The sequence below is a fragment of the Penicillium verhagenii genome (genome assembly GCF_028828195.1).
Source record: "Penicillium verhagenii strain IBT 33310 chromosome Unknown utg000005l_segment0_segment0, whole genome shotgun sequence".
In the NCBI taxonomy this organism is placed as follows: domain Eukaryota; kingdom Fungi; phylum Ascomycota; class Eurotiomycetes; order Eurotiales; family Aspergillaceae; genus Penicillium; species Penicillium verhagenii.
Genome location: NW_026643169.1, coordinates 2,768,047 through 2,788,700, shown reverse-complemented (window position 1 = coordinate 2,788,700; position 20,654 = coordinate 2,768,047). Strand labels below are relative to the sequence as shown.

The 20,654-nt window shown below is 47.4% G+C and overlaps 7 protein-coding genes across 7 annotated transcripts; 4 read left to right on the top strand and 3 right to left on the bottom strand.

The window, feature by feature from the left end:
- Positions 1-401, top strand: N7466_004562 (uncharacterized protein; the record flags this gene model as incomplete). The annotated part of the gene is made up of 2 exons (XM_057163959.1): positions 1-28; positions 202-401. 2 exons carry the CDS (start codon positions 1-3, stop codon positions 399-401), a joined length of 228 nt encoding a protein of 75 aa, XP_057022640.1.
- Positions 402-1,084: 683 nt separating this feature from the next.
- Positions 1,085-4,469, bottom strand: N7466_004561 (VAC14 family protein; the record flags this gene model as incomplete). Its single annotated transcript, XM_057163958.1, has 10 exons — positions 1,085-1,145; positions 1,202-1,844; positions 1,899-1,978; positions 2,036-2,154; positions 2,209-2,313; positions 2,367-3,133; positions 3,186-3,879; positions 3,940-4,110; positions 4,174-4,336; positions 4,402-4,469. The coding sequence occupies 10 exons, from the start codon at positions 4,467-4,469 to the stop codon at positions 1,085-1,087; spliced, it is 2,871 nt and encodes a 956-aa protein (XP_057022639.1).
- Positions 4,470-5,805: 1,336 nt separating this feature from the next.
- Positions 5,806-7,614, top strand: N7466_004560 (MFS transporter; the record flags this gene model as incomplete). The annotated part of the gene is made up of 4 exons (XM_057163957.1): positions 5,806-5,970; positions 6,024-6,564; positions 6,638-7,237; positions 7,292-7,614. The coding sequence occupies 4 exons, from the start codon at positions 5,806-5,808 to the stop codon at positions 7,612-7,614; spliced, it is 1,629 nt and encodes a 542-aa protein (XP_057022638.1).
- Positions 7,615-8,053: 439 nt separating this feature from the next.
- On the bottom strand, positions 8,054-12,135 carry N7466_004559 (uncharacterized protein; the record flags this gene model as incomplete). Its single annotated transcript, XM_057163956.1, has 5 exons — positions 8,054-8,587; positions 8,637-9,538; positions 9,594-10,129; positions 10,875-11,243; positions 11,300-12,135. 5 exons carry the CDS (start codon positions 12,133-12,135, stop codon positions 8,054-8,056), a joined length of 3,177 nt encoding a protein of 1,058 aa, XP_057022637.1.
- Positions 12,136-12,806: 671 nt separating this feature from the next.
- N7466_004558 (cystathionine beta-lyase) lies at positions 12,807-14,118 on the top strand (the record flags this gene model as incomplete). Its single annotated transcript, XM_057163955.1, has 2 exons — positions 12,807-13,010; positions 13,081-14,118. The coding sequence occupies 2 exons, from the start codon at positions 12,807-12,809 to the stop codon at positions 14,116-14,118; spliced, it is 1,242 nt and encodes a 413-aa protein (XP_057022636.1).
- Positions 14,119-14,745: 627 nt separating this feature from the next.
- On the top strand, positions 14,746-15,903 carry N7466_004557 (putative sarcosine oxidase; the record flags this gene model as incomplete). The annotated part of the gene is made up of 1 exon (XM_057163954.1): positions 14,746-15,903. One exon carries the CDS (start codon positions 14,746-14,748, stop codon positions 15,901-15,903), a length of 1,158 nt encoding a protein of 385 aa, XP_057022635.1.
- Positions 15,904-16,059: 156 nt separating this feature from the next.
- On the bottom strand, positions 16,060-18,448 carry N7466_004556 (uncharacterized protein; the record flags this gene model as incomplete). Its single annotated transcript, XM_057163953.1, has 3 exons — positions 16,060-17,343; positions 17,441-17,923; positions 18,122-18,448. 3 exons carry the CDS (start codon positions 18,446-18,448, stop codon positions 16,060-16,062), a joined length of 2,094 nt encoding a protein of 697 aa, XP_057022634.1.
- Positions 18,449-20,654: the final 2,206 nt, after the last annotated feature.

Below are 20,654 nucleotides of genomic sequence, written 5' to 3'. Positions count from 1 at the left end.
ATGGGTCTCTTCGATAAGCTACAAGCCAGTACGTGCTATTCAATTCAATCCAATCCATGCCCAGTGGGTGGGACCGGCCTATATTGTAGGAGCTACTAGCTAGCTCCACACCAGCACAGTCCTACACAATACACACCCAACTCCCTCAAAACCAACAAAAACAGGAATACCAAACTAACATCTCTCTCTCTCCATCTACAGAACTCGAGCTCTACCGCCTAGAGCAACGCTACGCCCGACGCAAGCATCGCAGCACCTTCTCCACCGGCGCTCAATACGTCGACGGAGAATACGTCTACAGCAATGGCGCAAACTCGCCCACCAGCACAATCTCAAAGCAATCAACCGGAACCTGGCGCTCATCTGGGAGGAACACATCACAAGAATCGCGCTGGCGGTAGTCGAAGCCACATGACGATCTGATCTGATCTGATCTGATTTGATCGCGTGACGGCCTGCTTTCGCTTTCGCTTTCGCTTTTCTTCTCTTCGTTTCCCAGGTGTACGCATCGGCGCTCGTTCTTTTCTTTTCTTTTCCTTTCCTTTTGGGGGCTCCGGATTTCTGCTTTGGTCTGCTTTCTTCTTTAGCATTGTGCTGTGCGGTTTTTTCCTCTGCTCTGCTCTTCGCGCCATGTCCCTGCGAAGATCTTGACGACCTTGTGTGCATAGTCGCCATGTCTGTTCCGTTGGAATGTTTGTATTTTGTATTTCGAATTTTGTGATCAGATCTTGTGTCTGGTGCTCTTTTTTTTTTACTCATGAATCAGCGATCGAAACCAAAAGCTGGACAGCTGTTTTTGTCCTTTTGATTTGGATGTCCGAAGTACTTACTTCGTCCCTGTGAACTGTGAACCAACTTTTTACTTTACCTTTACTTTTCTTTTTTTTTCTCTTGTTCCATATTGGTCTTTTGATCTCTGGTGTCCATATTTGGAAGCTTTACATGCTACTACTACTTTCCTGCATTACATCCAATGTTTGGACTGTAGCTTCGCTTTTTGAGAAATCTCAAAATCTTCTGAATCCTTGTGTGTTCCACAACCTCCAGGGGCTAGTCTACCCGACCATTACAATATCTACTAGAATTACAGAAGAACAAGAAGAAGCGTAGGCATGGAGTGAACGAACGATTCGAAATTCTCAACGCTAAAGTACAAGAGTTTACTTAGGGTTTCTTAGACTTACGCCCTCCAATGCCTAACCGACTTCCTAGGTTAGGAAGACTCGATTTATGTTTATGCGCAGCTCCAAGGATAGATGTAGATGAACCGGCCTTGGGACTGGAATCGGTCAAGCCACGATTAGCACCTGCCATTGAATGAGGTCCTAAGCCACCGATTCCGAGACCTCCTGCCCCGGGACCCATCGAGCCTGGACCACCGCGCGGAGCGTCAGGGAGACCAGACCGATCGCGACCACCGGCCGCAGCAGATAGGGCCGCAGTTAGAGAGGGGTTAAGAGATTCAGTGGGGTTGAGTGAGTGGCGTTGCTGGGCCTGGGAGCGACGGGCTCGTTCCTGGACAACCTTGAATTTATCGAGCATATCGACCCAACGGATGTTATTTTCCTCGCGGGTTTTGAGCCGGGTTCCAGTGGGACGTTCGTATGAGGGAGCGACTTGAGCAGTGCTTGAGGGGCCATTTAGCTTCGGTTTTTTGTCCTGGATCCGGGAGTTCTTTTCATACCTGCGGGGACCGCCGTGGAGGAATCCAATATTGCTGACGCTGTTCAAGCGGTTCTTGAGGGCAGCGAAGGCGGAGCTTTGAGGGAGGAGCATAAGGACACCATAGAGACATTTGTACAGGTAGGGGTATTTTTCGGGTTCAAGAAGTTGGAGGCGGAGATCTGATCACGTTAAAGCTGAACGGGCTTGGTGTTAGTAGGGATAATGAAGCTCACAGGTGAATACAGGTGATTCCAAAAGCTGGACAAGCTTGTCAATCTGAATGAGCATGTTGACTGTCATTTCAAGTTCGGCGCTTTTCACAAGTATTAGCGTATACGGGGTTGAAGCAGGAAGACACCGGGTAACATACAAGATCTGGAGGAGATTGTAGGCTTGCTCATAAGCTTGAGCAAGAAGGCACAGGGAGAATGTTGACACAGCATTATGACACCAAGAGCGGAAAAGAGCAACAAAGAATGTTTGGCCCTCCTAGGTAAAGTGTTAGTACTCCTCCGGCAAAAAATGGTCGAGATTGAAACGAACCCTTGAATCCTGGTTCCTCAGTCGTTTCCTCATATCAGACAACTCAGGTGCGGTGATCAGGTTGTTATTGAGATTTTGCACCATGATACTGGCAAATTCAATGTCCTTATCAATGTCAGTAATGTAATACGCTGCATCTAATAGGCTTGGATACGTACTTCTTCCTTCTCCAGACAGTCTGCCAGCGTTCGATAGATACGCTCTGGGCTCAAGTTCAGACACAGCTGTCGAATGATGAGATTTCCGCGCACCTCAAGTAAATGTCTATCCGTAGAGAACAGCTGTAATAGGTTCACCATAAAAGAGGCAAAGTAGCTGTCTTCACTGTTTCTTGAAATCTGTGAAAGTAGTTGGAGATCTTTTGTCACAACTGCTTCTGCCGGGTCAGACAAAGTTTTCAATAGAGCCGGAAAAGTGCCGTCATTGAAGGCAACAACTTTGCGGGGTGCCTTGCGGTGTAACATGATCAGCCACGAGAGTGCAGCTACCCGAGTGGCTTCGTTTTCGTTTAAGAACTGCAGCGTGAGGGAATTGACCGCCGCAGCATAATCCAGGTCGGCTGGTTGGAATGGCGTTGAAACAATACTGCTACGTGGTGTCAATCCAGAAGACTCCTGAGTTGACTTTCTGGCGTCATTGTTTGTTTCCGAAGACTTTCTCTCTATGCTCTCCTTGCTGGCCGCGACAGAGGGAGCCTTCGATTGAGCCAAAGGGGTTTCCTCAGTGGCATCATCAGAAAGAGAGTAGATGTATTCCAGGAGAGACTTGTTGACCCGGTTAGCTGCTTGACGGACTTGATCGATGCCACTGGACATTGCCGGGAGAACCTGTGTAAGAAGACGAGGAACGAAAGGAAGAATGTCTTCAGGGCTAATTTCAAAGAAAGAATCAATCCAACGGAGAGCCGTGAGCTGCATTTCTTCATCTAAAAAATGGGTTAGTGTTGAGTGTAGAATGTCGAGAATGGTGGAGGTTACCAAAAGAGGTGTCGACAAAAACGACAAGAATGTCCAAGATCTTGGGATAATCAATTTGCACATCTTGCCCCGGAATCCAGTCCCCCTCGGCTTGGATGAGTTCATCATCAAGGAGAGACTCTGAGGCAGAGTCTTCCACAGCAATGTCATCTTGGTTTCCTTCTCCTGCACCAGTGTCCACTGTTTGTTCGGTCTTGGCACTCAGACTGACAGCAGCATCGCTTGCGACAGAGCGTCTGCGACTCTGGCTTTTGCGACTGTCTTCGATTCCCTTCTTCAGTCGGGTGATCCTTTTGATCTCGGCTAGGAACCGCTCCAGAAGACCCTGGGTTGCTACGTTGACATCTTTGTTGGGACCACCCAAGAATTTGATCAAGCCCTCTAGGAATTCAGGCAAATAACAAACCAGCTCCAAATCAGGTATGGTGTCCAGCAGAGTCAACCAAGAGACCAGAAAGTTGCGAGTAAATGGTCCGATAACATGGATCCGCTCTTTCAGTAAAGGGATGAACCTTGCGAGAGAAAAAGCCGTGGGTAAATCTGTGTCCTCGAATGGATCAGAATCTGCCGAGTCTTTCTCTGGGAGTTGCAGTACAGAGACGTATGAAGCGGCAGACTCTGCAACGATGTCTTTGACCAAGCGATCGAGAAGCTCTGCACCGTTTTTCACCGAGAGCTCCGCATCCGAGGCAAGCTATGATACAAATGAATGTTAGCTGTTATAGATGGGCAAAATGCAAGTTGTGCTTCTCACCTTGGCTAGCGCATCGAAAATGTCGTTGAAGAAGAGCAAAATCTCCCCCTTGGCCACTTTCGCAATGTTGTACATACTCTCGCAAGCATAATATCTGACTCGTGCGTCTGGGTCGGAAAAGCATGCCAGTACCGGGGGCACGATTTCTCTGAGATAAGGTGCTACTCCTTCCTAGAACCCGATATCAGTTGCTATGTCTTGATATTCCTTTGTGCATTGTGTTTGAGGACTCACAGATCCCAGGGCGATGGAAGCAGCTGCCAGACCAATCAAACCACCATTCCGAGCATGGGGCTGGTGCACCGCGTAGGCATAGTCATGGCAGAGCTGCTCGACAATTCTTTTTATTGTTTCATGTTCGGATTTGAAAACGGCTTCGCGGACGATTTTCTCGAGCCTGCAGAAATGTCGCGTGTTAGTGCAACAGCATCACAGCCTTCCACGGGGTTTTGTGTGACATACTCTAAAGCTCCTTGCTTCCGTTTATCATAGAGCTTGTCGTTGAGCAACCTCTGGATTGTGAGGTCCATTGCTCAAACGGAGAGTGCTGTCTCAAGCTCTAATCAAGCAATGTTCATGGTGGAGGGGGGCGGTGTCAAGGTTCACGGTCGGATCGCGGCTGGATCGAGTGTGGGCGAAATCGGGTACAAGGAAGTGGTGAAAGGCGTTCACCAGATCAAGGTTAAGCTCTGTGAATCACACTGAGCTTCTGGAATGTGAGGGTGGGGTGGTGAAATGTGGTGGAAGGATGCGTTGTCAACGCGGAGATGGGAAGTCCAAGCGTAGTGTGACGTATGTCAGCAGATCGGGCCTGGATTCGGGCCGAAGCTATAGATCAATAACTAAACACAAAATTATCTGAAGAACCAGGATGTTTTGAGGCTGAGATGATGCAAGTGTACAAGCCAAAGATGAATTTTAAAGAGATGTTTCTTTTCTCGAGAAATAGAAAAGCATACTAGTATACATATCGAGTTGTGCTGGAAAAAGTCACTTCTTTGTCAGATTTCTTTCTATCCCCAGTCTCGTGAGATCAAAGACCGAGTCCTGGACCGATTATTCCAAAATAAAGCAGGCAAAAATTGAATTCATAATGACCTCTGATACATTGGAGCATGCGATTTTCAAAGAGAACTGGTTCTGTTGTAGATGAAGTACAGTAAGCTCCTATAACGTGATCATTGGTCATGCTACAAAGCTCCCGATCTGTACTAGAGACTAATCCCAAAAGGGCCCAGACGCTTTGTAGTACACATGTCAAATGCATTAGCCCATCTTTTTCAAGGTACTTTTGATGAGCTTAGAAAAGCGGAAAGGAGTATGAATGATTGGTTCGAATCCGGGGAATCTGGGGTTTGCCGTTTACCGTTAATCTCCCCGAAACTCCGCTCACATGAGCGGCAAGCTTGGAAATACGAGCCAAACCAAGATTATGTATCAGGTCGATTCCCGTCCTTCTCTCTAGTCTGTCAAGCCTGATAACCTTCTCCACAGGAACACTTTCCAAGCTTTTTGATTCGTGCCCGCATATTGATTTCTCCTCACTGAAGACCGGTCTCAGATAGCGTAGCTGGTAAGCCAATGGCAATTACAATGTGGGGGCATTGCTCGGTATCATGCCTCTCTTGGAGAGGAGATAGCTATTACACTACGTATGATTACAAGAAACTAAACGCAATTGGGGGTCAGTCATTGCTAGGTGGGACTAGAGGCTCGATCAAGGGCTCAAGGGGAAAGTATAAAAGCCTGGACTTTACCATTCTTCCTATACGGAGTCCATGCCTATACACTCATCATCCTTCAATTGCCTTATAAATTGAAGGCAAAAAACCACCCAATTGCTATATTTGAACATTGAGAATCAATATGGCCAACAAGTCTGATGATGTTGCTGGAGAACCACAACATTATGACAGAGACCAGGATAAATCAATCATGGACTCAGGGTCCACCCAAGTTGGCCTTGGAGATCTCATGGCCCTTGATGGAGTCGACCAAGCTTTGGCTGCAAAGATGAACCTTGTGAATGATGTACGTTATGCTTCTCCAATGCTTCATGACGCACTCAATTCTTACAATTGCAGGCAATAGATACGATTGGATTCACCGGATATCACACCAAGTTATTTTTCCTCAATGGATTCGGGTGCGAGAAACCAATTGAACAAAGACTAAAAGTACTCCCAACTAACCACGATTTCCAAATCTTCAGATACGGCGTCGACTCCTTATTACTCTTCCTCATGAGCATATCTGCCGATCAAGTAGGGGCACAATACCCCCCGAAATTCTCCAGAGGAGCCCAACTAGGCTTCTATCTGGCTTTATTAGCAGGAGCTTTATTCTGGGGTAGCACTGCAGATATCATCGGTCGAAAATGGGCTTTCAATTTTTCCCTACTCATCAGCGCGATCTTTGCCATCACGGCAGGGGCTGCTCCAAGCTACGCAGGATGGGCCACCATGGTCGCGTTGTCAGCCTTTGGCTCGGGCGGTAATCTGGTGCTGGACACAACTGTCTTCTTGGAATATCTCCCCTCAAATAAGCAATGGCTTCTTACTCTCCTGGCTGGCTGGTGGGGTGTTGGTCAGACCGTGGCTGGCCTCATTGCCTGGGGATATATGGGTAACAACTTTCTCTTTCTCTCTCTCCCTTCTCACAATTTCTGCTGCAGATTTTCTGGCTAACATGATAACAGCGAAATACAGTTGTCCCACGGATGGATCCGTCCCGTGCACAAACGCCAACAACATGGGCTGGAGATACCTCTTCTACACAGCCGGAGCCCTTGTCTTCATCCTGAGCATCGCCCGAGTCCTCGTCATCCGTTTCCACGAGACACCCAAGTTCCTCCTTTGCCAAGGTCGAGACGAGGACGTTGTAAAGACTCTCCAGGATCTCGCCAACAATCACAATCGCGTCTGCCGCCTGACCCTGGACCAGCTCCAAGCCCATGGCCAGATCCACAGCTCGCACGCACAGAATAAAGCATCGTTTTCCGAGCTAGCCGTGCACGTACGAGGCTTATTTGTAACGAAGACCCTCGCCCTCTCAACATCCCTGGTATGGCTCTCCTGGGCTCTGATTGGCTTGGGCTACGCATTATATTATGTCTACCTGCCGGAATATCTCGCGTCTCGAGATACATCTTCTGGATCAGACTCGACCTACCTTACATGGCGAAACTATGCGATCACCAACCTATGCGCCATTCCGGGTCCGATCATTGCCGGCTTTATGTGTGAGATGCCTATGTTTGGGCGGAAGAGGACAATGGCAATTGGTGCCTTTCTGACCAGTAAGCATTGCAATTGAGCCCAAAAATGTACGTCGTGTGGCTGACAAGCTCCAGTGATATTTTTCTTTGGTTATACAGCGGTAAAAACAGATGCACAGAACTTGGGCTTTTCTTGTGCTATCTCTGTCGCAATTAACATATACTATGCCACTCTATATGCTTATACGGTGGAAGTTCTACCATCCGCGCACCGTGGCACTGGAAACGGTATTGCAGTATCTCTTAATCGTTTGATGGGTATGGTTTCTGCGCTCATTGGAGCTTTTACTTCGACAGCTAGCTCGGTCCCGATCTACGTATGTGCTGCTTTGTTGGGAATGGGTGGTATTCTTGCTATCTTGTTCCCTCTAGAAACACGCGGAAAGAAGAGTATTTAGTGTGATAAGAGCATTAGATTGAAACTTTCCTATCTAGGTATCATTAGTACATACGAGACTCTCACAGGATAGCGATTATAAACAAACCAATTGAATTAAGACATCATCCAAGCTCTTTCTCTCTCCGTGTTAAATGAAGACCTGATATCTCCCGTGGCCACGGGCGGATAAGCCACCAGGGCTCTATTTCTATTTGATATCATCGGCTTTGGGCCTGCTCCGGTAAACTCGGACGGTGCCGTCGGTCCGTGTCCGCATACAGGAGGGGAAGCAGCTCGCGTGATGCGACACTTGACACCTGCAGGTCCCTCAAACCTTGGGATATTTTTCTAAAAAAAAAGCCAATCAAACGATTTCAACATATCACTGATTTCTAGTTGTAGTTCCACGGTATCATTGATTCATGAGCTCTAGCCTAAAGTTACATAACAACATGATACTACAGATTCCCCACCTCCCAAACGCCCTGATAAGGATTCTCGCTATCTTGGAATTGAAAGAACGGATCATGTGTAGTATCCATAAACGACATATCAGCCAAGACCCCCGGCCCTGGCCACCCCTGTGGCTCTCGTGGGAGTTGATAATTTGGGCCGTGATCAACGGAGTTCAAGTTGCTTCGAGTCCATAGTTGATCATCATCAGAATTCTCAGGACCAGCCCGATCTTGCAGAGTGCTAGAATAAGGTGGCAATGCTTGACCACCATCAGACGTATCCACCGCCCGAGCAGAATGATGAAAGATCTCGGTTTCAACTGTCACCTTGTCTGAATTCTTGGACGGGGGTGGTGTAAATGAGGCATCGAAGAGACCATCTCTCGGGGGTGCAAACGATGCCTTGCTAGAGCTGTGGCAAAGAATTTCCCACATCAAGGCCGTATCTATAGATAATGTTCGCCGAGCTAGGCGGTGGTTATTTGCCCGGGGACTGACAGCAAATGCGGATTGGACGAGATCTTGAACTTTTTGGTGCTGGACTCAAGTTAGTAGATGAATCGATTTTTGCATTTGATAGACTTACTAGTGCTTGACACCGTGGCCACTTGGTGGCTAGATCGCTTAAAAATTGTGTGCACGTTTCCAGCTTTCGTTGGGCCGAGTCTCTCATGACCGGGTCTGCAGCACAGCAATAATAGAGATGAATCGTAGCTGCAATAGCCACTGCGTGGCAAAGGAAGGGATCGGAAATTTCATATTCTTTTTCTTTGATCATACCGATTAGTCGAACGGTCCATGTCGTGTGGATTAGAGCTAGTTCAGAAGATGTTTTCCAAAATGTGTTTGGCACAGCCAGCTGGGAAGACTGTTGCGGGCGCCAGGAGTATAGGAAAGGATGGTTGAGCACGCTGTGTACGGCGTGGTAAGTGAATTGGAGGTACAGCCAGGGACTCCAGAAGCCTCGATCACGATGCAATTCTTCTCGCGATTGATCTTGAAATCTCACCGAGTCGTATCGATTGCAAGTGGGAAATTTAGTTTCAATGTCCATCAGATGAGCCCCGATTATAGAGTAGCCAGACTCCACAGACCAGGGAGGAGTGGAGTATCCACTCGCACAATGGGAAACATATTGCTGGACTTCGCTCCAAAGCGTAGCTAGCTGCACCATGTATACCCATATGCCTCCTCGAGATGTGAAGGCGCCGTTTTCTTGGGGTGTCTGTGGTGGCTTCATACCCATCTCCCGCGGCGAATCTATATTGACAGCCATGTACTTCGGGCTGTGAATGTCCCGGAGCATATTCAATTGCATGCTGTGTGGGGCATAATGTTGCTTAAGAAGATGAATGCTCCAGAACACCCTTCTTTGCGCTTCTAATATCGGATCTAGTTCGCCTTCGTGCATTTCGATATCAATACCCGCACACTGAGCGAGATTTGCTGCGAGACCGATGTGGAGCCAAACGAGATGGGTATCATTTGCTTGAGCATGGTTAGACTTGGGACCCAGCATCATGCAATCAATCTGAATACATACCGATATATCCAGCCAGGGTAATGAGGCAAAGACTTTGAATCGTTGACAAATCCACAGTGCCCTGAGCAATTCGAAACATGGCATAGCTGCGTGCAGCTTCGGCGTAGTGTCGACACATTTGATCAGTCCGCCCTTCCAGGAACTGATTATTTGAATATCGTAAAGCAAGACTGAGTGTGCCAAATATGACCTCACTGCGACAAGTCTCTGGCATGGACATCTCATCGGGATCAAAGAGCCACAGTGGTTGTTTGTGGCAGTATTTGAAATAAAGAGCGAAGCCCTCTGCAACAATTTCCTTTGGGGGCATCGTAAAGGGCAACGGATTGGCAACTTGGGGAGCGATTATCTCGTCCCTAGAGGTCCGTCGCTGAGGAAGCGTTTCCTGGACATCATTTGATTCCGAAGTATTTTCGCGACTATCAAGCCGGTCCGAGCTCGACCGACGAATTCCAACTTGGTGGTTCGAGCTATCGCGATCTTGAATCAGTACTGCTGCCTCATCTCTTTGGTGTTTTTCAACTCGCACATCGGCCCTTCCAACATCATTTCCATTTTCTCCTCAAGCTGTAGCAAGCGATCTTCCTACTTGAAATTAATAAATCACTCTCTCATTCTTCGATCAATTTGCCCACCAAAACTCGATCGCCGGATCTCTCCAACAATTCATAATGTCTGCTATATTGGCATGTCTGGTGTAATCGTGTACAGGTGGAGCAAGCGGGCCGCTCCCCTGGACATCGCGTCTTTTTGCGCCTTTCAGTAGTTAGCTAAGATTGAAACTCTTCGTTTATACTACAGGTATTGAAGAAAACTCACCTACAATTTTCACAGGCCTGATGTGACCTTTTATAGACTCGATTCATTGGGTATAAAATGGATTCGACAACAGAAAGAAAAAAAGCTTCAATATCGGGTTGATCTGTCACAAGGTGTTCTTTAAAAGCGGCGGGGTTATCGGGGTCATGAGCCGGCCCGCGATAACACGGGGCGCGATCCACAAAGGGGGGAAACACTGCCCGGAAAAGGGAAGTTTGGGGTGACATAGTTGGGTTCTAGACTTACACGTCCTACAACCTTATTGAAGTTACAGCTGTGGGTATTACTGGAAAGTACCGTATATGAATTACTGTATCACTCACACTCAAGCTATAACATTCAACATTATTCATCAAGTTCCAATTGAAGGATATAATCGCTAAAGATTTGAAAACATACTAAAAACCTCCCAAATGCATCTACCATTCCAATTCTCTATTTCCTTCACCAGAACATGATAACCCGGCGCAAAAGGCAATATCCTCTGCGGTGGCCTGGCCCGCTGAATGTTGTCGCGCTGGCCAAATCTCCCGCTTCTCACTCCTCTCTTCATCTCTATGAGAGACAAGAAGAGCTCTGACAGTATTCTGGAAGTAAATTGGTGCACTCTCAAGACGAGGGTGAAGTTGCCCATTGACAAACACTCCAGCATTCAAGTTCTTCTGTGCCGCATTACACAAATGCTTATCTTCGTCCAGAACCCGCTTAAAGAAGGAATCAATGTGCTCGAAGTCCTCATCTGAGGCCTCTTTGTGGCGGTAAACTTCATATTCCATAGAGCATGTTCCAACAGACGTGGGAACACATCTCATCATGTAGAAAAAGTGAGGCCTGAATGTTTGTTAGTGACTGAACATATCATCATGGTTCAAGAGGGAATAACTCACGAGACGGTCATGCAGGCATTGGGGAAATAATAAGTACTGGCATTCTGAATATCCTCCGACACCTTGCCTTCCTGCGGTCGGGAGAAATGCTGAATATGCCCCGGTGTTGAGATGGTATAGTAGTATGACAGATCTGCCAGATTGGCCACATCGGGGTGAGCAACGGTACAATGGTAGCACTCGTTGTAATTATCAGCCAGGGTTTTCCAATTATAGTTGCCTGTCATCTGCCAAGTGTGATCGAACTTGTATTGGCTGAAGTCGTACTTCTGGAACCGCTCTTGCTCATCCACGCCCTTGAAGTCCTCTTCCCAAGGAATTGGATTCGGAGACGCGTCAAGATTGACCCAGATGAAGCCCAGCTTATCGACATGCACATGCACGGGAAATAAGCTCTGGCTTTGCTTGTCAAAGTCGGGTACTTCGTCGAACTTCGGTGCCTTGGCTAGCTTGCCATTAAGGCCGTAAGACCAGCCGTGGTATTTGCACGAGAGAATTCTCGCATTGCCCTCGTTTTCCGATATGAGAGGGAATGCTCGGTGGCGGCAGATGTTGTGGAAGCCGTTCAAGTTGCCTTCTCGGTCCAGACATAGTACGAATGAGAAGCCAGCTTCTTCGATCTTGAGAAAGTCGCCGGCTGTTGTGAAGCGCAGTTTGTGGGTGATCAAGACCCATTTCTTGGAAAAGATTGCTCTTCGTTCCAGCTCGTACATCTCTGGCGAGCTATACCAGGAAGCTGGAAGGGCTTTGAGTGTGTCATTGTGGATTTTCTGAGGTTTATTGACCTCTAGAGTTGAGGATTTGTATCCAAACAATGAAGCAACTGCGGCAGCCATGATATAGAGACTCAGGAAGTGTGTAGATAATTCAATTTTCGGGAACTAGAGGGTGCTTTCAGTTATGAAGGCTTATATGTGGCTCACAGTTCCATCTCCCGATTTAATACACATCTTCATTGTGTTTGATCATGCGATCACTTACCAGAACAGTGGTTGAACCGGGCCAAACCAATACGCAAGTACGGCGTGGGGCCGGCGGAACTAACGTATCGTATTGTTGCAGCCGCGGAGAAAACCCGTCATTGCAAAATACGGTTTAACTTTAACCTCACGGCTTTCGGCGTCAAAAGCCGGTCACGTGTAATCGAGTATTGTTGGCAACTTGGAGTGATGCATTGACTAATGAGACCATGGTGGATCGGTCATTGATCAATGCTGAAGCTTGGAGATCAACGCCAATGACATCAAGTGGATGATGCACCTGCCCAGGTGAGCTCACGGAATACCCCGCTCATGTGTACCTTCGTCAGGCGTGGTTTGCAAGCGTGTATATCGGTCCGTCTCCGATGATTCGATTGCAAAGGGCTACACCTTCCATTCTTGAAATTTATAGCACTTAGATTCGTTAATAAGACTTCAATACTTCCAATAGAGCTTAATTCCTGACCTGTGGCTCAAATCACACATATTCTTCTTCTCCTTAGTCCTCCCAATCATAACTATACACGATGGGATCAATCGATGGTGCCAACTTTGTGCTGACGGCCGAAGCCCTTAACAAGGCGCTGCCGGACATGCACCCCTCAACAAGAGGTATTCACGCCGATGACTTTTTCACCCCGCACCGAGCCATCGCTCCTGGCATGCACACAGCGGTGAACTTCCGCTACGCACGAGATGCAGAAGACCTAGTTCCAGAAGAAAACAACGACGTAAGCTCTATCATTGCCGTTTGGTATTCTCATTCTTCTTCCATGTTAATGAAAATGTTGTTATGTATAGCCCAACAACCCCAATGACTCCCACGTATACTCCCGGTATACCGCCCCTAACTCCAAGCGGCTGGAGGTACTGCTACGCAGCCTCATGGGCGGCGAGGTGATCACTTACTCAACCGGACTGTCGGCTTTCCATGCAATGGTGATCCTCCTCAACCCCAAGAAGATCTTCATCGGAGACGGGTACCACGGGTGCCACGGTGTCTTGGATATTATCCAGCGATTGTCAGGGATTCAGAAATTGGAGTTGACAGACGTCGACCAAGCCGGTCCCGGCGATATTATTCACGTCGAAACACCGCTCAACCCGACCGGCGAAGCTCGGAACCTGGCTTATTATCGTGAGAAAGCAACCGCGAGAGGAGCTTACTTGACAGTGGATGCGACATTTGCTCCTCCTCCGCTTCAGAATCCCTTAGATCTTGGTGCGGACATAGTCATGCATAGTGGAACCAAGTATGTGGGTGGTCACTCCGATATGTTGTGTGGGCTTCTGGTCTTGGCCTCTGCGCGGGTGGAAGAGGGATGGTTGAAAACGCTGCACAAGGACCGCCAGTATATCGGTAGTGTCATGGGGAGCTTTGAGGGCTGGTTGGGTATTCGATCTGCGCGCACTATGCAGCTCCGGGTAATGAGACAGGCGGAAACGGCCACGAAACTGGCTGCATGGTTACAAGCGGAGATTGGAAATGCAAAGTCACCGGTCTCAAAGGTTGTGAGTCGGGTTCAACACGCGTCACTTCAGAAAGAGGACTTGGAGGATGGCTGGCTTCGAAAGCAAATGCCTGGTGGCTTTGGGCCGGTGTTCTCTATTTGGACTCATAATCCGGAACATGCGCGTCGGCTGCCAACCCGGATGTTTGTGTTTCAGCATGCGACCAGTCTTGGAGGGGTGGAAAGTTTGATGGAGTGGCGGACTATGAGTGATGCTGGGTGTGACAAGCGTTTGTTGCGGGTCAGCTGTGGCATTGAGGAATTTGAAGATTTAAAGGCCGATATTTTGCAGGGAATGGAGTCGCTGCTGCGGGATTTCCCTAACTAGAAAATTTTAATCGAAAATCATATATCCGATGCATTGATTCAAACTGGCCTTTATACATTCGATACTAGATACTATACAGTTACTAGTGGAGAGCATAGATGCAAGCTCAAATGATACACCAACAACAAATTCAAATATTTTTCTCCGCAATTTCAATATTGTCGGCAAACTATAGCTAACGCAATCAAACGCTTCAAAGAACAACAAGACTTTCAGTCCAGCCTCGAACTGGAAGACCCCGGTATGAGCTCTCCCCGAGGCCCAAGTAACCGTCAGTGTTTGCTGACACAGCATAGAAACAAGTCTCCAGTCTAGGCAAGACGTTCCCGGACCTCGGAGGCGGACCGATGGCCGATCAAGTGACCGGAAATTCCCCCGATCTAGGCGTATCTATGACCGTCTAGTTAGCATATGCATAACCCCCTCATTTATGCGCTGTGGAATGCCTAATCAATTAGAACCCAATCTCATGACCATGCGGAGTGTAGCAACCTTCGTAGACTTCCATCACGTGGACGGCCAAGAATCATGGAGACCGTGACCAAATGGTTCCATGAACAAGCATAAAGTCGAAGTCAATTCAGGTAGCACCTAAAGATAGCTATCTCTTTAACACATCCCAGAATAATGAAGCAAGATATGGAACAATTCGATGTCGCCGTGGTTGGACTTGGAGTCCTGGGAAGCGGTGCGGCCTACTACGCCGCTCAGAAGGGAGCAAAGGTGATTGGATTTGAGCAGTTCGAGCTTGGTCACGTCCGAGGAGCTTCCCACGACACTTCACGCATTGTCCGAACTTCAAACTTTGCACCCGAATATGTGGCCCTCGCCAAATCAGCCTACAAGGACTGGGCCGAGCTAGAAAATGTGACCGGCTACAAGATGTTAACGACAACCGGCGGGGTGGTCTTCTTTGCGCCCGAGTCACCTACACCGGCAAGCGACTTCACGAAAAGTCTTGATGCGCAAAACGTCCCCTATGAAACACTCGATGCACAAGAAGTGAAGAAGCGATGGCCTCAGTTCGACATTGCCGATAACGTCACGACTGTATACACGGCCGACTCGGGGATCGCTCATGCCGCGAAGACCGTCAGCACTTTGCAGGCGTTGGCACGAACTCATGGCGCTGTCTTGAAAGATAATACCCCCGTTCACCGTGTCACGCCTCAAAAGTCCGGTGGCGTCATTATCGAGACACCGAGAGGCCGATTCCAAGCTAAGAAGGTGATTCTCACCACCGATGCATGGATCAACAAACTCCTTGCCCCTCTCTCGGTGCATATCCCAGTCTCGGTGATGCAAGAACAAGTCACATATTATAAGCCTACAAACCCCTCGGCGTTTGCAACAGACAAGCTCCCCGTGTGGATCTGGCAGGGAGCTCATTGTTTCTATGGATTCCCGACCTATGGCGAGCCAACTATCAAAGCTGGACGCGATTACTCCAACAACTTCATGAGTCCTGAGGAGCGGACATTTGTTCATTCGCCACAGCTGCTGGAACAGCTCACGTCCTTTATGGATGGCTTCATGCCGGACAAGGAACGTACACCGCTTCGCACGATCACTTGTCAGTACACGATCACTCCCGACCGACAATTTATTATAAGTCCGCTGGATAGCGAGCCCGATATCATTGTTGGATTGGGTGCTGCGCATGCGTTCAAATTTGCGCCTGCCTTTGGTCGTGTTCTAGCGGAGCTAGCTGTTGATGGCAAGACCAATGAGGATATCTCGAAATGGGGAATTCCGAAGGCTGCAACACTCAACAGCAAGCTTTGATGATAACGACGTCGATGTTATAGTTGAATTGCGTTTATTCATGTCCATAAAGTTAATGAAGAACAATCATGGCTGCAATAAGATGACTCCATTCACCTGGTGGTAACTTGTAAGATCCGAGGCTACTCACCACCATAGGCTAGACCTCCGGGTTACTTAAAATTCCCCGAAAGACCCCGACTGCATCAAAGAAGACCAGTCTGTCTCATCAAAGCCCATCATCCCCTGGTCATAAATTTGGCTTCCAGTATCCAAGGTGGAAAACAGCTGATTGACATCAAAATCTAGTCCGGGCGGTTGGTATTCAATTCCAGGCTGAGCATCCATATAAGCAAATGTTGACATGCTTGCCAAAGAGTTGACCTGGTCGACTTGAGGAGGGGCAGTCGCACTTGAAGCCTGGACCGGGTCAGACTGCATTTGAGGGTGAACACCTTTCGACAAATAAGCTCGACGCAATGTGAGAATCAGTTCTGGGGCTTCAACAACCCTATCCTTTTGAGCTTCAGCCTTTTCATGGGCTTCCCAAGCTTTAAGTATAGCCTTTTTAAAAGCAGCATGCATGGGACTGTTCACGTTTCGGACCAGACCTCGATGCTCGTGATCATTGAATATCGCCTTCCATGCGCGCTCACAGAGAGGACCAGTTGTACGCTGACGAAGCTCGTTCAAAATGAAGAAGAATCCTGACATGGGGGCTTGAAAGCGGGTGTACCAGCGAAAGCCTTGGAGTTCTTTAGCAGTGTAGATTTCATTGTCCCATTCGATCATTTGCACAGCAGCCATAAAGATATCGTCGCGCTCTTGATCTGGAGATTTTGTTGCTTGGGTACTCCGGCACATAAAGTCGACAACTCGAAGCTTGCAGAGCGATATTCGTGCAGTGAGCAGAGTAAATTTGTGTATAGGGATCTCGGGGTCACAGTGCTCGAGATACGTGGATTCGATGTAGGCACAGTAGTCATCTAGGCCGTGAACAGGTAATTTATCCTCATTTTGAGGACAAAAAGAAGATGGTGGCAGCAGTGGCTCGTTGTTATGTCGTTGCCTTGCGATCGATGGATCGGGTCGCATGCTACTAGGCTTAGCTGCAGCCAGAAGCTCCACACGAGTCAGACAGAAGAGCATTTCGGTAGACCCTGGGGACGACACCGGGGCCGCTTTTGTGTGCTTGTGCAAATCTCCATCGTTCACATTGAGGGGAAGTCGACAGTCAGTTCGGGAGGATGATAATGCCGTGATAGCAGAGCCCGTCATCTCAGCTATGCGCTTGTCAAGGATGGCCAGTTGCCACCAGAGTCTTCTGCGCTGCTCTGTCTCGAATGGTGGGAGTCTAAATTGAGCACCGTCTCGATGTATACCAAGACGAGTAGCTACACGCACCGCAATACCGATCAAGCAAAAGTGAGACCGAGGATCAACAATGTGGCATACACTCAGCTGTATTTAAATGTAGATTAGCATTGCACGTGGAAATTTTCTCATTCTTTCACACAATCACGTCGAGGCAGAGAATATGAATTTATTCAGAGCTTACAAGGTAAATAAAGAAGGCCTGCAATGTCACCAGCTCAGTTGATCTCATGAATGTAGCATTTATAAGAGCCTGTTGTGAAGCTTTATGATACCGGACGAGCAAGGTGTTCTTTGAATACCCGAAAGCTGCCTGGACTTCCTCTTTCGACATGGATGTTATTGATATGAGATATATGGAAAACATCAAGGCCTCAAGCGGCTTGGAGACATTGGCAAGGTTGGCGCTGGCTTCGATTATCTCGTTTTGCAGGGTGGGCACATGGCTGATCTTCAAAAGAGGATTGACGTTGTTGAGATAAACTTGCCATAATTGGAATATTTGAATTGCCGAGGGATGAAGGTGAGTTATTCGACTGGTAGATCCCCCAGCCATGAAGGGAAATCCGTCGTTATCGGCGAAAGTCTTGTCAAAGGCGTGGTGAATTGTGGGCCGATCATCATCGTCGTCATCAGAGCCACGTAGCAGCTCATCGTGGGTTTGGTACTAGTCATGGCATGAGCATCTCAATACAATATCAACTTGATGCCAATGTTAAAGCAAGGCGGCATGGTATAGTCGGCTTTGACTGGACGCCCGAACTAACCTCGTCATAGTATGCAGACCATTTTGAACTTCTGCATCAAATCAGCATTCGGAACTGACAAAGACCAAAATTTATAATACAGACTTTTTACGATTCACTTCCCGAGAGCCTGCAGGCCTCGGTGAGCCGGGCCCCGAAATGCTATTCTGTACATCTTGAGAATTTTCGGTCGCGTTAAGTTCCCGATTATTTGCCAAAATCGAATGGAAATCGATGCCGTTTTGGGTCATAATAGCCTCATATTTCTCGAGGCGGTGGATCAAATCATCCTCTTCGGCCTTTCGCTTTTTTCTTCGAGCTGGCTGTGGGGGCACAACCTTGCACTCTACCTGTGCGCGAACACAGCCTGTGCAGGGTTTCTGTTGATCACATCGAACCTTACGCTGCTGGCATAAGATGCAAGAATGACCTCGTGTCAAGCTCATGATGGGATCCTACCATGGCCCAAGAGTTTCTCCAATGAGAGCCTTGCTGATTTAATCAGTGGCTTCAGTTTAGTTAATGATCAAATTACCAATATCGAAATCACTATAGGAGGGGTGAGGTCGGTCCCGAAAGATAGCTAAGGTGAGGCTCGGCCCCGACGGCCCACGGGACTCCGACGGACCGTCGTCCGTAGGACATCAATGATTGGTTTAGATAGGTCACCAGTTGACGTCTACTGGACGAAAAGGAAACCCCGATCTTGCACATATTTCCACCACTAAAACACACTCTTGTGAACAAATTTTGAGCAACAGAAAGAAGTTTGCAAGTTAGAGTAGATCTAATCATCAGCCACATGAGAATGCTGCCTCTCAGGATAATTTCGCTATGTCCAGTGAAAGGACCGTGAATAAGTACTTCAATGAATACTCTTGCTATTTTCAAGATTGGTCTCATATGTACACAGGGTCGCGGATATTCAAAAGTTGTTCGGAAAGAAATTCGGAGATTCTTTGCAGCACTTGAGATCTTTGAGATCTCCTTCGGCGGTATTTGCCAATTCCTTCTCCACCCAGTTCCTGGTGTAGCCTCTACCAAAATCAATAAGATACGCGTATGTAGGGGTCTTGGCCTATTGATACAAAGTAAGGAAGTTTCAAATGTTTGTTCTTGGACTTGATATATCGAAATCTTCTAGAAATAAGCAAGCACTTGTGGAAACATTGAAATATCAATCAATTATCTCTGATGTATATCTAAAGGTGGGACATCTTGAAAACTTAGGAGAAAACATTGATTCTAACACCCAGTCAGCCAACATTTGAACTCTTCAGGAGGACCCCTAAATTCTTTCTCCAGTTTGGGCAGATAATTAGTTCCTAGATGCTAAAAATAACGGAGGTAATCTGTTAGAAGTGTAGCTGATTTCTCAAAGTTGGAGATTTCGATTCGGTCTGGAAATGTTTGTTGGAGAAGTTGGGAGTCCTTATTATGTACACTAGGCCAAAATGGCCCTAGGTAGCATGTAGCGAGGCATTTCCATATGTGGTAGAGAAGTCAGAAGGTCTAGTATTTATCTGATTTAAATTAAGAAAAGGAGGTTGAAGTGATTTTAAAGTGGTTTTAAAGTGGTTTTAGAGGGTTGTAGAAGACACAAAGCGCGTTTTTGACCAGACGGTGTTGTTTGTCAACGCGGAGCGGTGCATAAGCCCAAGTTGCCAACACCCGGAGGCGGTGGGCTTACCTTGGGCATAAATATAGGGGGCAATCGCCAGTCTTTCCCCGGGTTTTATTGACATTGAAAAATCACTACAAGCCAAGCCACTAATTGAGGCGAAAATGTCACAAAAACAGAACAAAGGCACTGACTATTTTTCTCAGACGTATGAATCCTTACATCTTAACTTGAAATATTGTGGTGTCTAAATATGTCTTATTTAGTTTGCTTCCACTTTATCACGGTCCCTTTGTGAAAATTCGACTCAGTCCTGGAGGCAATGTTCGCTAAAATTCGAGTCTGTTGAACCAGAAGACAAGATCTATGCTGCACTAGAACTTGCAAGACTTGGAGATCTGTGCATGATTACTCAGTTGGAGAATGAAACCGCCGCCTATATAATGGACATTATGAAGAAGAATCCTTCACCCGAGTCCAAGACCTGCCGAGGGGAGCCAGTCTCCGTTAATGGCTACTGCCTTGAGAGTCGAGCTATTATTTCTGCAACCTTTTTGCCCAACGGCCATAAAGTGCGTAAAGTTTTAGCTCGAGCCTCAGTTGATGGATATCTTCAAGACGACGATTGGAAGTTTCTTAAGGAGACTCAGTATTATCCGACATTTGGAGCTGATGTTCTCGTTCAGGCAAAAAGATGCATGAGAACATTTCAAACGGAGGAATACTACGATCTAGTGACACGGGAAACTTACTTCAGAACGACTATGGATGATTTGACCGGAAGGAGAATCAATATGTATCCTATGTGGTAGTTGACGAGGTTGTCTTTTCCCTTCTTCCTTTTTTTATCCGACTTCTTCTCAATCCACCCCATTCCTTTCGGTTCGCATCTCCTTCTGATCGTAACTACTCTGGTATTAATTCCTGACAATGTCAGAACTTTATAACATGCAACCAAAATGGTACAGATTATGGTGAAATGACACTTGTTTTTGAAGTGGGCTTGAAATCTGTCATGGATTACATTCACG